The 12642-nt window shown below is 52.5% G+C and overlaps 3 protein-coding genes across 3 annotated transcripts; 1 reads left to right on the top strand and 2 right to left on the bottom strand.

Moving 5' to 3' along the window:
• Positions 1-5661: 5661 nt before the first annotated feature.
• On the bottom strand, positions 5662-8503 carry PV07_00123 (uncharacterized protein). Its single transcript, XM_016386544.1, has 7 exons — positions 7582-8503; positions 7415-7523; positions 7243-7358; positions 6985-7165; positions 6839-6900; positions 6635-6782; positions 5662-6554 (listed from the first exon to the last, which is right to left on the bottom strand). Exons 1-7 carry the CDS (start codon positions 7694-7696, stop codon positions 5864-5866), a joined length of 1422 nt encoding a protein of 473 aa, XP_016253472.1. The 5' UTR covers positions 7697-8503; the 3' UTR covers positions 5662-5863.
• Positions 8504-8590: 87 nt separating this feature from the next.
• PV07_00122 (uncharacterized protein) lies at positions 8591-10802 on the top strand. The gene has a single exon (XM_016386543.1). It carries the CDS (start codon positions 8944-8946, stop codon positions 10576-10578), a length of 1635 nt encoding a protein of 544 aa, XP_016253471.1. The 5' UTR covers positions 8591-8943; the 3' UTR covers positions 10579-10802.
• Positions 10803-11095: 293 nt separating this feature from the next.
• Positions 11096-12268, bottom strand: PV07_00121 (uncharacterized protein; the record flags this gene model as incomplete). Its single annotated transcript, XM_016386542.1, has 1 exon — positions 11096-12268. One exon carries the CDS (start codon positions 12266-12268, stop codon positions 11096-11098), a length of 1173 nt encoding a protein of 390 aa, XP_016253470.1.
• Between the last annotated feature and the right edge of the window lie 374 nt (positions 12269-12642).

Below are 12642 nucleotides of genomic sequence, written 5' to 3'. Positions count from 1 at the left end.
GCTTGCTGCCGAAGTCCCAGATTCCAGAGGGTCTAGACGTCGAAGAAATAGCTCGCTCCCGACTACCACGACTGCTATCACTATCGCTTGAGGACCTCACAGAATCGGCAATCTGGAGAGACTTGCTGGCATTGACGGGTACATTCCGGACGTTTTACGGCGCGGAAAGTGTTACGGAGGCATGGACGAGCACGTTCGGTCGCCAGAATCCGGTGAATCTGAATTTGGTGCCGAAAACAGCAACACATTTCAAAGTGCTCGATGTGTCGTCCTGGGTCGATGCACAATTCACCTTTCAGACCTCGGGGGACGGGCCTCAGCTTTCCTGCTCTGGGTTTCTCTCTCTCGTTCCAGGCGATCGAGGGGAGTGGAAGATCTGGATGATCCGAACGGTCCTGGACGAGATTGCGGATTACGGAAATGTCGATGCCCTGGAGCCGGTCGTTGCGGGCCCTAATAACAGCATCAGAGAGAGGGTAGAGGGACCCGACAACGACCATGCCCGGCATTTTGATGTCGTTGTAGTCGGCGGAGGTCAAGCCGGACTTGGAATTGGTGGACGCCTGCAAGCTTTGAACGTCTCATATCTGGTGGTTGACAAGTTCGGCATAGTCGGAGATAGTTGGAATTCCAGATACGATTCTACAAAGCGTGAGTCTCATCCCTGGAACGTCATTGTGGATTCAGAGCTGACCATGAAGCAGTCCATACGGTCCGAGAATATGGCAAGTATAGTTGTTCTGCAAAGGCTTTATCGTCACTAATTCGGACTTATAGGACACCTGCCATTTTACCGGACATACGACAGCTCATACCCAGAGTTTTTGGGCAAAGAGCACATTGCCAAAGGCCACAAGGATTATGTCCAGAGATTCGGAATCGTATGCAATCTCCATGATTCCTAGCCTCCATTGCTGACATGGCCCAGAATATTTGGCAATCAACTGAACTAGTGGCCAGCTCCTGGTCACCAGAAAAGAAGATATGGACTTGCAAGTTGGATCGAGGTGGTGAAGAAGTCACTCTGACGACATTCCATCTGGTTTTTGCCAGTGGCTCGGGCGGACGCTTACCTGTGATGCCTTTGCTACCGAATAGGGTGGGCACCGCCTTCTATCCTCTTCACATCGAAATGACTGACCGCCACATAGGAACAATTCAAAGGAATCGTCCTGCATTCTTCCGAGTATCGTAACTCGAATGAATGGAAGGGGCTCCGCGGAGTTGTTGTGGGCTCAGCAAATACCGGTAAAAGCCTCTGATCATCTATCAATATGCCCACTGTTTAATCGGACGGTTCTAGGACATGACGTCGCGGATGACATGCTGAATGCTGGACTTGCATCAGTCACCATGGTGCAGAGGAGCCGCACATGTACACGGTATGTCCCTTGTGTTCTGTACCATTAAACTGACATCTTCAAGGGGTCCTTCCTGCGGAGCACTACAAGGAGGTAATCAAAGGTATTTCAACCATCCTGGTCTTTTTCAACCTCGGAGTACTGAGCTTCAACTTAGCGTACTATAATGCCGAAACCCCAACCGAGATGGCCGATCGGGAAAGCTTTACGTTCCCTGCGTCCATTCGACGTCAAATCATGATGAACTATCTACACACCATGGCCCGCAATGATAGCGAACGGTTCGACGCGCTCCAAAAAGCGGGGTTCGACGTCGAAAGATACGGAGACCTGATGCACGTCCTATTCGAACGCCTGGGCGGTCATTACATGGACGTAGGTACTTCTGCGAAAATCAGCAAAGGATTGGTAGGTTGTGGGTATTGGTTCCTATCAACTGCTGCTGAGGATGATATCCAGATCAAAGTGAAGTCCAGAAGTCCCCCGACGCATTATACCCCCGACGGGCTTGCATTCGAGGACGGCACAGAACTCAAAGCCGATGTTATTGTTTTCACGACAGGCTTTGTTCAAAACATGCGCCAGATCGCAGGTGGAATCGTTGGACCTGAGGTTGCAGGTCAGCTTGACGATTTCTGGGGGGTGGACGCGGAGGGGGAGCTGAGGGCAGCGTTCAAATATGCCGGACGTAAGTACTCCAAGATTCCTGTTGTCCGTCAGAAGAGGACTGGGGGTTAACGTTTTTGTTCCTATAGACCCAGGAGTATGGTTCACGGGAGGCGACATCGGGATCGCAAGGTATTATGGTCGATTCATCGCTTTGCAGATCAAGGCACAGTTGATGGGGACGCCTTTAAAAGTGTACAACGCATGAGAACACTTCGGTAGGAACTGGAGGGTTCTACACTGAACTCGGCTTGTGATCTTTTGGACTTGCAGATTCTATTCTGTTCAAAGGCCCTGCCAGTGAAATTAAACGGGTGGCATCCCACTTGAACGTACATTTGTAGACCTCGCCTTCTCAGTATCGATGCATGTTTGGCTTTGGTGTACTATATTCTACTGACCGATGTATCCGTAACAATATCAGACAATAGGGCCGCAATCACCATCTTAGTATTGCCCGTGCTTCGGAAAACTATGCTTTCTTGCTTGCCCAGTTCTGAACAGAATACTGCTGTAATTACAGGAAGTCCACTGGGAGTACTAGGTTGAGTCCAGCTGGAATTTCAGTCTCAATATCCGAATAGCAGGACTGATGGACTCCTTTGGGTCTGATATTTAATTCTTTCTCAAAAATCCTGTTAAGCACTTTGATTTGGCAGTGTTCTATGCAGGGGAATTTCATGGGCCAAGCTTATCCACAAAACAACATCAACTGCAGTCCCAGATGAATAGTTCATAGGAAATATACTACATCGTCCTTGCAATCCCTAACACCATTCCTTTTCCATGTAGTGTGCTCGGGCCAGAGAGCTAATAGTCAAGTTGACCGCTCAACTCTTCGCAACGTGCTTCGTGATCCAAGCAGCAACTGACGCACCCCATTCTTCCTCAGCTTCCAGTCCCGTTCCCAGAGACATCGGCGGGCTGATATGATTGTGGCCCATTATCTCGTTGGCGTCGGCTCGGAGGTCGTTCTTTCTCAACTCGGTCAGAAAATCACGGTTTGATTTGATTATAACGTCGGGATCCAGTTCGCTCCAGAGAATCAACAATGCCGGCATGTCCCGATGCAGCTGGCTGTTCAGTGCCGCAGATCGTAGTAACGCCAAAGGAGATCTCGATGTATAGGTCTCTTCAAAGTACTGCGTAAGCAGTTCCGGAAATGGCGAAGGCAGTTCTTCAAAGTTCATCAGAGCTCCGAGGCTGATGATTCCAGTCAAGTTACTCTTCTCACGGCTCTCCTTGAAAGCACCATCAAGGAGCCATGACATGGTGTTGACAGCCCCTGCAGAATTGCCCAGAATAAACAGCGGTCGCTCAACGCCATATCTCCCCCTGACGTATCTCAGGACAAGGGCAAGGTCCTCTGCTCCCGAAGGATATTTAGCGCCATGCCTGACGAGTCGATAGTCGGGTATGATCGTTTCGAATCCTTGCTTTTCTGCGAAATAGTAGCCTAGATTTCTGTACACGAGCCCATCGGGGATGCCGCCAATGACCCTGTCTCCTTCAACCCAAGCTCCGCCGTAGAGGAACACCATGACGGGCGCCGTGCTAGACTTGGTCGCGTAGACGTCCAGTTCCTGACGAGGGTCAGGACCGTAACTCGCAACTTCGGGGTTGGTTGCCAGGATCGCATCTTTCGCGCTGCGGTTCAGAAGAGAAGCGTATATTTCCGAGGTCTGGGGAATGACCTCCCAAACTGAGCGTCCAAGTTGGGGGAGTTGATCCATGTCGGACCAGATATGTTGACAAGCTTGACTGGGCTTTGATAGAAAACTTGAAATCAACAGAAGGAGGAAGTAGAGGCGATTTCAAGCTATTACAACTCCCTCCACGCTTAGGGTGAGAAACAGGGCTTTGCTGCTCCCAGACTCCGACTTCAATGTTCCAGGTAAACATCGTCGAAAGCACACCGACCGATTGAAGCCTCAGCGGCTCGATTTCCGCACGCAATTTCATAAGCACGAACAACAAGGCTACGATGCTTTGTAATATTAAATAGACTCGATGTGTCGAGCTGTTTTGGACCAGGCCTGTTCACAGTGTCCTTCGGGCCGCCTCCGTGCTTACTAAAACGGATGCTTGCCGGTCGGCGCCTGTATTGAAACTTCAGCTAGAGTCTGTAATTGCTTGCTTCGAGGTCCTCAACAATGAAATGTCTACAGACCCCGTCGGCGAGTTACCGGTGTTGTTAAACTTTCGTCTTGACCCCGCTTGTTTCGGCCACCCCCTATTCTAGGCAGCCTTGTCTTCAAATACAAACCTCACCACCTCCTTAAACACCTGCTCGGGGTTGTCTTCGTGTACTGCATGCCCTGCCCCGTCGATCTTCACCTCCCTCTTCCTGTTCGCGCCGCACACCCTGACCAGTTCGGCGTCAATACACTGCTGGGACAGCGGTCCTTCAATGCCGGTAATCACGAGCGTTGGAACCTTGATTTTCCGCGCGTCTTGCACTCGAAATTCCGGCATGGAGTTGTAGCGCAGGAAGTGGCAGAGACCCTTTGAGTTGTCGTCAATCTGTCGCTTGCGGGCGACATCGGCAAGGGCGCGGCCCCAGAACTTGGGACCTAGCACGCCTTTTCCGAACGTGGACACGGCGAGTTCATAGTCGCCCTTTTTGCTGCATGCCGTTGCTGGCGAGACAGTTGTGGCGCCGAAGACCATCACGGGCCAAAACGAAATAGGATGCCAGAGCAGGAAGGAAAGGACAGACAGGAGACTTGGTGGGAGGCTGGGAAGGAAGAGAGTAATGAGGGGTGGTTCTTCCAGCAGCAGAGTTCTGAAGAGGTGGGGGTGAGTACGGGCCAGCCAGATAGCAATGAAGGCTCCCGACGAGTTGCCCAGGACATGGACGGGTGCGATCCCAAGAGTCTCGATGAAGGCAGCCAGGTCGAGTGAGTCCTGCTCCCAGGGCTGAGGCTCGCCGTCTTGTATCGGTTCATTGGGCCAGGCGAAGCGTCTGCTGTAGTTGTACACGTGGAAATTGACCGCCAGTTTGGCTTCGATTGGTGTCCAGGAGCGGTGGTCAGAGAGATGTCCATGGACGAGAACAAGAGGTTCGCCCTCCCCGGACTCGCGGTAGGCCAATTTCACTCCATTGACTTCGACCTGTGAAAGCGCTGGGGTTGATGTAGACATATTGGTTTTTCCTGATATCGGATCCTGCCAGTCTCGCGGGATTCAGAAATGACAGGCCATGCGTACGTCTGATGAATTTCGGAGATTGGGATCATTGAAGCTGTCGACTTTTGACGCTGAGAAGCCATTTTCAGCTGATGGAAAGGCTATCAGCGAGTTATTCGTATTTCAAAGCTTATTTAGTTGCCTTGGTCGTCCATGGTGGTCTCGTGATCGCAATGTTCGAGAAGTCCGATCAGACGAAGGACTTTCAGCTCTCGCTTGTATGCTTCGACCAACGACATGATTACTGAGCCCGACTGGATGACTTCAATCATTCATTGGGCTTTTCCTGACCGTCGCCTGAGAGAACAGATGGGATAAAGCGGCGGCGAAATTAGTAGGGGTATGATTATCAACTAGGACCTAGGTTAAGATAGTGTTAGTTCGCCTAAAGAATACATATTTATACCTTCGACATACAGTATGCTAATATTAAAAAGGACGATAGTGGTACAGTCTTATTGAGCATCCATGCAAGCAATATCTTCTAATATAACTACTATCAAAGACGCATGGCCAGGTTGGGCATAAATTGGTCAGTTTGGTCAATAGTTGTTTATCTCTAGACTTGTATATTGATCGATTGCCCTGCAGATGCTCACAGAAAGCAGCAATCTCAGATCGATCTTTCTATCGACTAATGGCTTCGTCTAGATGGACAGATCGGCGCAGCTGAATGCAGGCGTCGTAGACCCCGAGTAGTCAGCAATGATAGCCTTGACGGCAGCATAGAGCCCAAGTCCAAGCAAGAAAAGCCCGACAAACATGACGAACACGTGTATAACCGACATGATGGATCTGTAGACACCATGGAACAGTCTCCCCTTGTACAGGTGGTAGTACGCCACTGCAAAGAAGATGAAGCCGAAGAACGAGTCGAACGCTGCTCCAAGGAGGGAGAGGAAGTCTCCCATGCTGGGGATAACTTCGGCGAAGATGAAAGCGATGATCCAGATACCCGCCATGACCAGAACCCAAACACCCCACCCGACGACAGTGTTGCTGTGGGCATGGTGAGACTTGCCCATGACTCGGAAGTAGATAAACTTGGCAGTGACGTTTGCGTAGATCACACCGATGACGAGTGTAGGCACAATGACGAACGCGAAGGAGCCTTTCTTGTAAGCCGTGACACCCAAACTGCCGAATGCTGGAGCAGTCGAATATTGGCCCAAGTAATGGAAACCGATAGCCGGAGGGCAGATGAATAAAAAGGCGGAAATGACTGTGAGAACGGCAAGTGATTTGGGGAAGTCTTCTGGCTTCTCCATCTCGGCGATGAAGGTTGGGAACAGGATCTGGGGCACCCAAAGGAACGTGATATTCAAGACGGCATTTAGACTATCTTTTTATTAGTAACGAGATAGATTATACTTGGGCAAGGGTATTCTAGGGACAGAACACTGTTCAACATCACTTACCAATTGACCCAGGTAGTTCCAGGAAGAGGGAAAGGGTATGTCCTGACCTCTCCAGCAGCAGGATAGTCGCCATAATAGCCAAAACCGGGATGGGCTTCGATACCCGAGAAGATCAGGAAGAGGAGAATTGCGATTGCCATGCAGGCAGCTATGTATCCTGGTTAGTGATTGAAACGTGGATGGGTAGATTGGGCGACCGCTCACCTGAGAACATGGACATGAATGAGACGTGACGTAATGTTCTAGGAATTGACATAACAATGCCCCTGTTCGTCATCAGCACTGAAAACTCATACTAGGAGAAACGAGGTTTCTTAGGTTTAGGGTTAGGGTTAGGGAGGAAAACGTACATGAGCATGACGATGATCGAGAAGACGACGGTACACTGGGAGTGGTTCGATAAGGTATTGATGACTTTGGCACCGGTGAGGACGTGGAAGCCAATGAGGAGGATGTTGTTGGCGAGCAACATGAATCCAGTCCATTCATATGCGATGCGACTCCTGCCAAAGGCGTAGTAGCCAAAATCACCTGTTCCAATGATGGTTAGTTCGGACATCTGACTGGAGCCCGGGGACCTCCGTTGTATCAAGCGAGGAAGAACTTACAAATATCCCTTATTTGAGGATGTTTCATGATGTATTTGTGCATGGTAATAGAGGTGATCCAAAAGAGGATACCTGCACCAACCATAGTGATGATGCCTGGTACCCATCCTAAGACTCTGAAGGATACCGCTGTTAGTCCTGCAAGCTTGGAAATGGAACGAGACAGCCTTACGAGAGCGACCACGTTTGGGCCATGATAGCAAGACAGACCTGATCGCCAGCAAGAAGCCAGGCTGCCTTCTGCCAGGACATAGTCCGGAGCTTGATCTCATGTTTGTGATCTAGAGGAACACTCTGTTAACAATCGCTTAGCGTTTCTCCAGCCGATGGAAGACACACCTTCGGCGATCAAGGCACTGAAGCCCTCGAAGGGGACGGTCCCATTTTGATCCTCGCCAACAACTGGATAGAGGGGATCGACCTGCTTTTCGTCGGCGTAGGTGGACTTCGACATTGTGCGCTGCTGTTTCTCGAGGCAGTGAGATAGCGAGCGAGCTGAAGGATGCGGAGAAATTCACGCCTGCGAGATCCTGGCAGGGTCTTTAAGAACTATCCGCAAGTGGCAGGTTTTCTAGAAACCCACGAGCATGGGTGTTATCTGCGAAAAGTTCCTCCTGCCGTCCAGCTTATCGTTGCAGTAAGCTATTGCGTGATAAACCCAAACTGGTCGTGATAGGCTGCTGTGGGTACATCGTGGCAATCCAGGCAACGCCTTAGCGCCATCACACCGTCCTTTGAGTAGGTGGTCGCGAACTTGCCGTCTCTCTGGCCATGCATCTACCAGGGAAGTCCGAGTCTAGAGCGCAAGCCGAGGGAGCTGGAGCGCGTTGGCTGGCAGCCTGAGACTCGTGGCGTCAGCTGTAACCCCAGAGCTGGGGCGGGCAGGTGACAAGGCTGTTACCACCACACAATCTCAACGCATTGGAATGGTCCGCCAAGTCAAACTTGGTGGATTCACTTGGCTGAAAAGGCGAAAAGATCCGGAACCACGGTCTCTCCGTTGCCATGTGGATGTTCGCACTTCTTCCTGCTTAATCCCAAACCAAGTTTGCCGTAACGATGAGTAGACGATGCTCGGTGTCGGGAACTCTAGAACCGAAAGCGGCAACTTGGGCTTCTCGTAAGTCGGGAAGTTCAGTGACAAATAGATTGAAATCATCGAGAGCGACTGAGTAATAGCGACAGCAATGAAGCCAAGTATGATGAGGTGTGCAGACAAGACTTTGACAAGAGTCCTCAAGCTTTTAGGAGCGCGCCGAGCTGGAACATAAGTGGCACTGTCAGACGAGATTGTGATGGTGGGATGAAAAGGTCATTCGATTAGTAGCCTCGGTAGATCGACGGTGATCTTCACCAACAAATGACACTTCTTTACCTGACGGAAACGGTGGTCCTGTATCCCACACCCATACACGATTATTTTTGATAGAATGGCTGTTCGTCGTCGCCGATATTGAATCCAGCGGCAGCCAGACTGAGGAATATCACTCTCAGACCTCATGCCCCACCGCATAATTACGGCGAACCTTAACGTCCTCAATAGCAGTTTGCAACAACTGCGGTTCCTGCGATGTCGACCACGACTCTCAAGCGTCATCACAGTACAGAAACACGCGCTGTTGTGGGACATCACTGATGTTTCTGAGATGAACCTCGATCTGAGATAGCGCCTGGGGCGCTTGAACTCAACCACTTTCCAGAATGATTGGATTTATGGACTATATTGTCCACGCCTTCGGGACGTCGACCGATTGGAATCCCGACAACAGCTATTCGTCTCTGACCGCAACCTCAGACGCATTGCTCTCGTTCCAGACTCCCTCGACATTGTCCTTACATGTCTCGTCTTTGAGCACCCCGAACTTTGCATCCTCATACACCTTGTCGACTCTGGGACACATAGACGGCTCTATATCCTACCTCTATTCGAGCGTTCCACTGGGCCACGTTCCCTCCGAAGCACCTAGCATCCCCTTGAAATATTTGACCCCGGGATACCGAGATATAAGGCTCCCCCTTGCTTTCCCGCCGGGGGCGAAGAAGAAAATACCCAACTTTCTGAGCGAAGATGGGAGGAAGCCGATTTTGCTGCATGCGACGCTGGATCTTCCCCCTCCATCAGTTCTGACGGCGTTATATGCACGGCGCATAAGTCCCGAGACTCTTCTGTCCGTCTCCATATATAGCAAATCAGCCTCGACTCCAGTGACGAACTCAGCTCCTCCGCCGGCCTCGGTCCTTGCCCACATCCAGCACGATGCGGGCCAATATTCAATCGAGGGACTGGGATCGACAGACAATGGCCTCCTGGGGGTCAGAGGCCTCTGGAATTTTGGCCTTAGCCCACCTGATACGCCAGTTGTCTCTCCATCGACACCCACTCCGTCGTCGGAAAATGCAGGCGCAATAGATAGCTTCACAGAATTCCCTTCACCAGGACTGAGCACTCCGCCGCACGCGGATGCATTGACTGCATATCAAAATCGCCTTGCCGCTAAACCATCCCTGTTATCTGCTGGCGCAGAGTTCTATTACAGCCCGCTTTCACACGTCATTGGCCTCTCGACAGGCTTGCGCTTCACCACCCTCACACCGCATATAACACCGTCTGAGCGACCTCCTCAGCCTAATCATTCATCCAACAAGCCGCTGGTAGGAACGTCTGCCGCCATCCTCTCTACAGCATCTCACACCTTACTCACTCCCTCAAACGTACCGCATTCTTCGTTTCCATATACCATGACCTTGACATTGACTCCTCTCACTGGGTCAATATCGTCCACTTACTCTGTGCGTCCAACATCGGCACTGTCCCTTTCGTCTCGGTTCGACTTTAACTTTTATTCCTGGGAGTCTCGGTATGTTGTGGGTGGAGAATTGTGGCGACCCCGACGCCGGGCGACCTCTTCTTCGTCAGCGCCCTCCCGAGATATAGACAACGACTCTACGGCCACCGGCCCTGACAGCGAAACAAATGGGGATCCAATTCAATGGGCACGCACTCTCACTAGAGACTGGTTCACCCCGACCGAACGCTCTCTTAAGGAACAGCGGATTGAACGGGAAGAAGAGAACGTGCTGAACTTTCGGGTGGACGATTCTTGGAATGTCAAGGCGCTGTGGGCAGGGAGAGTGAAGAGTTTGCTTGTGGAGGTCGGAGTCTCGGTACATCCTGTTAGTGGAACTGCATCTGGCGGATTTGGGACCAGCGGAACAAGCGCGGGATCTGGGAGTGGGAAAAAGAGTAACGGGCATCTGGGGGGAGTTGCATATGATGGAGGGGGAATCAAGAAATGGACGGGCAAGGTGGGCGTGAGCGTTGTCTACTCCACCTGAGTGGTATTGATCTGGGCCTGACCTGCGATGTATCCTCGTGGCCAGTCCTACAACACAGCAGGCACGGACAGTGACTTTCCTACCGCTTTATGCTTCGTGAGCGATGGCGTTGGCGGCAGGATTTGGTCCGCTCCCGTTCTGGGAGATGGGACCATATATTATACCCATACTCTACGAGACAATGAGACTTCAAAAAGCAAGCCATGAAATTGGTTCTAGACTTCTCGACCAAACTACACTGTCGCGCCCATATTACTTGCGAGTGAACGCCTTCGCCGCTGTAGCTGATCGGCGACCAGGTATAGCCCCGAATGGTAATAATCCGGCGCTGCGAGGTAGAGTCTCTTGAGTCCTAGTCAGGGGAACGAACTGGGCGCTCTATTCACTTACGCCATTTATCCCGTGACAAAGTTGGTGCAAGACGCGGGAAGGGTTTAGTCGCGACATCTATTTCCCCCCCGTCTAGTACACCTGTAACCAGTGCTATACCACCATTTCCCACTCCATACCGCCGCCCTCAGATGGTCTTTGACAACTCGTCGATGTGGACCTTGAACGCCTTGGTTGCGGTGCCGTAGCTCGACTTCACAGCCTCGCTAGCATAGACCCTCATCTCCCTCTCGTAGGCGGCCGTCACACCCTCCTTGGGCCCGCCGGCCTCGCGCAACAGTCGTCCCAACAACGCTGAATCCCGCACGGCCGTGTTCGCCCCTATCCCGCCAGCGGGCGTCATGGAGTGGACCGCGTCGCCAATCAGGGACACGCGCGGTTCGTTGGGCCACTCCGGCACGCCGCTCGGGGACGAGCAGGTGATTTTCCAGAACGCGGCCTCGGCCTCGTTCATCTGGTCGAAGAGGGGCTTGAAGCGCGGATGCCACTCTTGGGTCAGCGACTTGGCGATGTCCGCCGCCACCTTCCCGACGATCGTGTAGTCGTCGTTCGGCGCCTTAATGACCCCCGGCACGCCGACCATGGTCCACCCGAATTCGACGTCGGGGTCGTCCATGTCGTTCGGCCGCACGTTGGTGATGACGGAGAGCCGGCCGCGCGGGTTGGCGTTGTCGACGAGGCGGAAGACGCCTTCACCCAGGGCCTTGAAGGCCGCGGTCGGCGCCTGTCCGTGGATGCCTCGCGCGCCGAGATCGTAGACCTTGAGACGGCCGCCCGACAGCTGCTTGGCGACGGTCGAGTTGATGCCTTCCCCTCCGACGAGGAGGGAGCCCTCGACGGACTTGGTCCCGTCTGCGAAGACGGCCCGCACTCCGTCGTCCGTCAACTCGTAGCCCTTGACGTGCTTGTTGAAGTGCACAAACTCCTCGCACCCTTCCATGAACAAACGCCTCATGTCTCCACGGGCGATCCCCACGATCTTGCCGTCCCGCGACCCGAGGTTTTCGTCCATCCTGTGCTCCTCGACCACTTCGCCCGTGACGGCGTCGAACCCCAGGAACCCACTCCCGCCCGTCTTCCCGCAGCGGTCGTAGAAGCGTTGGAACGCGGCAGGGTCCAGGACCGATTCGATCGCGTCGAGGCCCTCGGACGAGAGGCGCAGGCGGTAGCCCTGGCCGCGGAAGGCGAGCGAGGCATCGCGCTCAAAGACCTGGAAGGGGATGTTGGAGCGGAGGAGAGAGCGCGCGAGGAGGAGAGAGGCGAGGCCAGCGCCGGAAATGAGGACGGGTTTCTGGGTCATTGCGCGGGCGAGGCTGTTACCATGCTTGGGCTTCTTTATCCGTGGCTGTAGCTGATACTGGTCTGTAGCTCAAAGATGTCGGTGAAGAAGCAGACCAGGAAACTGAATCAGAACCTACCGTTTCAGAGAGAACCGGGCATCAACGATGTAAGTGTTTGGGAAGGGTTTAAGAGTAAGTGAGCCTCGTTGCCTGCGAGTGAGGATTACCGATCAACCGGAGATGGCCAGTCTCCACAGCATCATGATGTCCAAGTGTTGATTGTCAGTCGATGTCGCCAACTTCATACATGTAGACGCAATGCGCCTCGGCGTATGTTGATCCGACTCCGATATGTTTAATGAATCGGTCGGGCTCGAATGCTTCCGACACCCTT

The sequence above is a fragment of the Cladophialophora immunda genome (assembly GCF_000835495.1).
Source record: "Cladophialophora immunda strain CBS 83496 unplaced genomic scaffold supercont1.1, whole genome shotgun sequence".
Lineage (NCBI taxonomy): Eukaryota > Fungi > Ascomycota > Eurotiomycetes > Chaetothyriales > Herpotrichiellaceae > Cladophialophora > Cladophialophora immunda.
The sequence above is the reverse complement of the archived record's forward strand: the minus strand, read 5'-3'. Positions and strand labels throughout refer to the sequence as shown.

Bases quoted from the DNA above. Each gene is read 5' to 3' on its own strand.
- PV07_00123 (XM_016386544.1), bottom strand. From the start codon at position 7,696: ATGTCGAAGTCCACCTACGCCGACGAAAAGCAGGTCGATCCCCTCTAT. The intron at 7,359-7,414 runs GTAAGGCTGTCT...GGTATCCTTCAG, and splicing joins GCCCAAACGTGGTCGCTCTC to AGTCTTAGGATGGGTACCAG. The intron at 7,166-7,242 runs GTAAGTTCTTCC...TCATTGGAACAG, and splicing joins TCCTCAAATAAGGGATATTT to GTGATTTTGGCTACTACGCC.
- PV07_00122 (XM_016386543.1), top strand. From the start codon at position 8,944: ATGATTGGATTTATGGACTATATTGTCCACGCCTTCGGGACGTCGACC.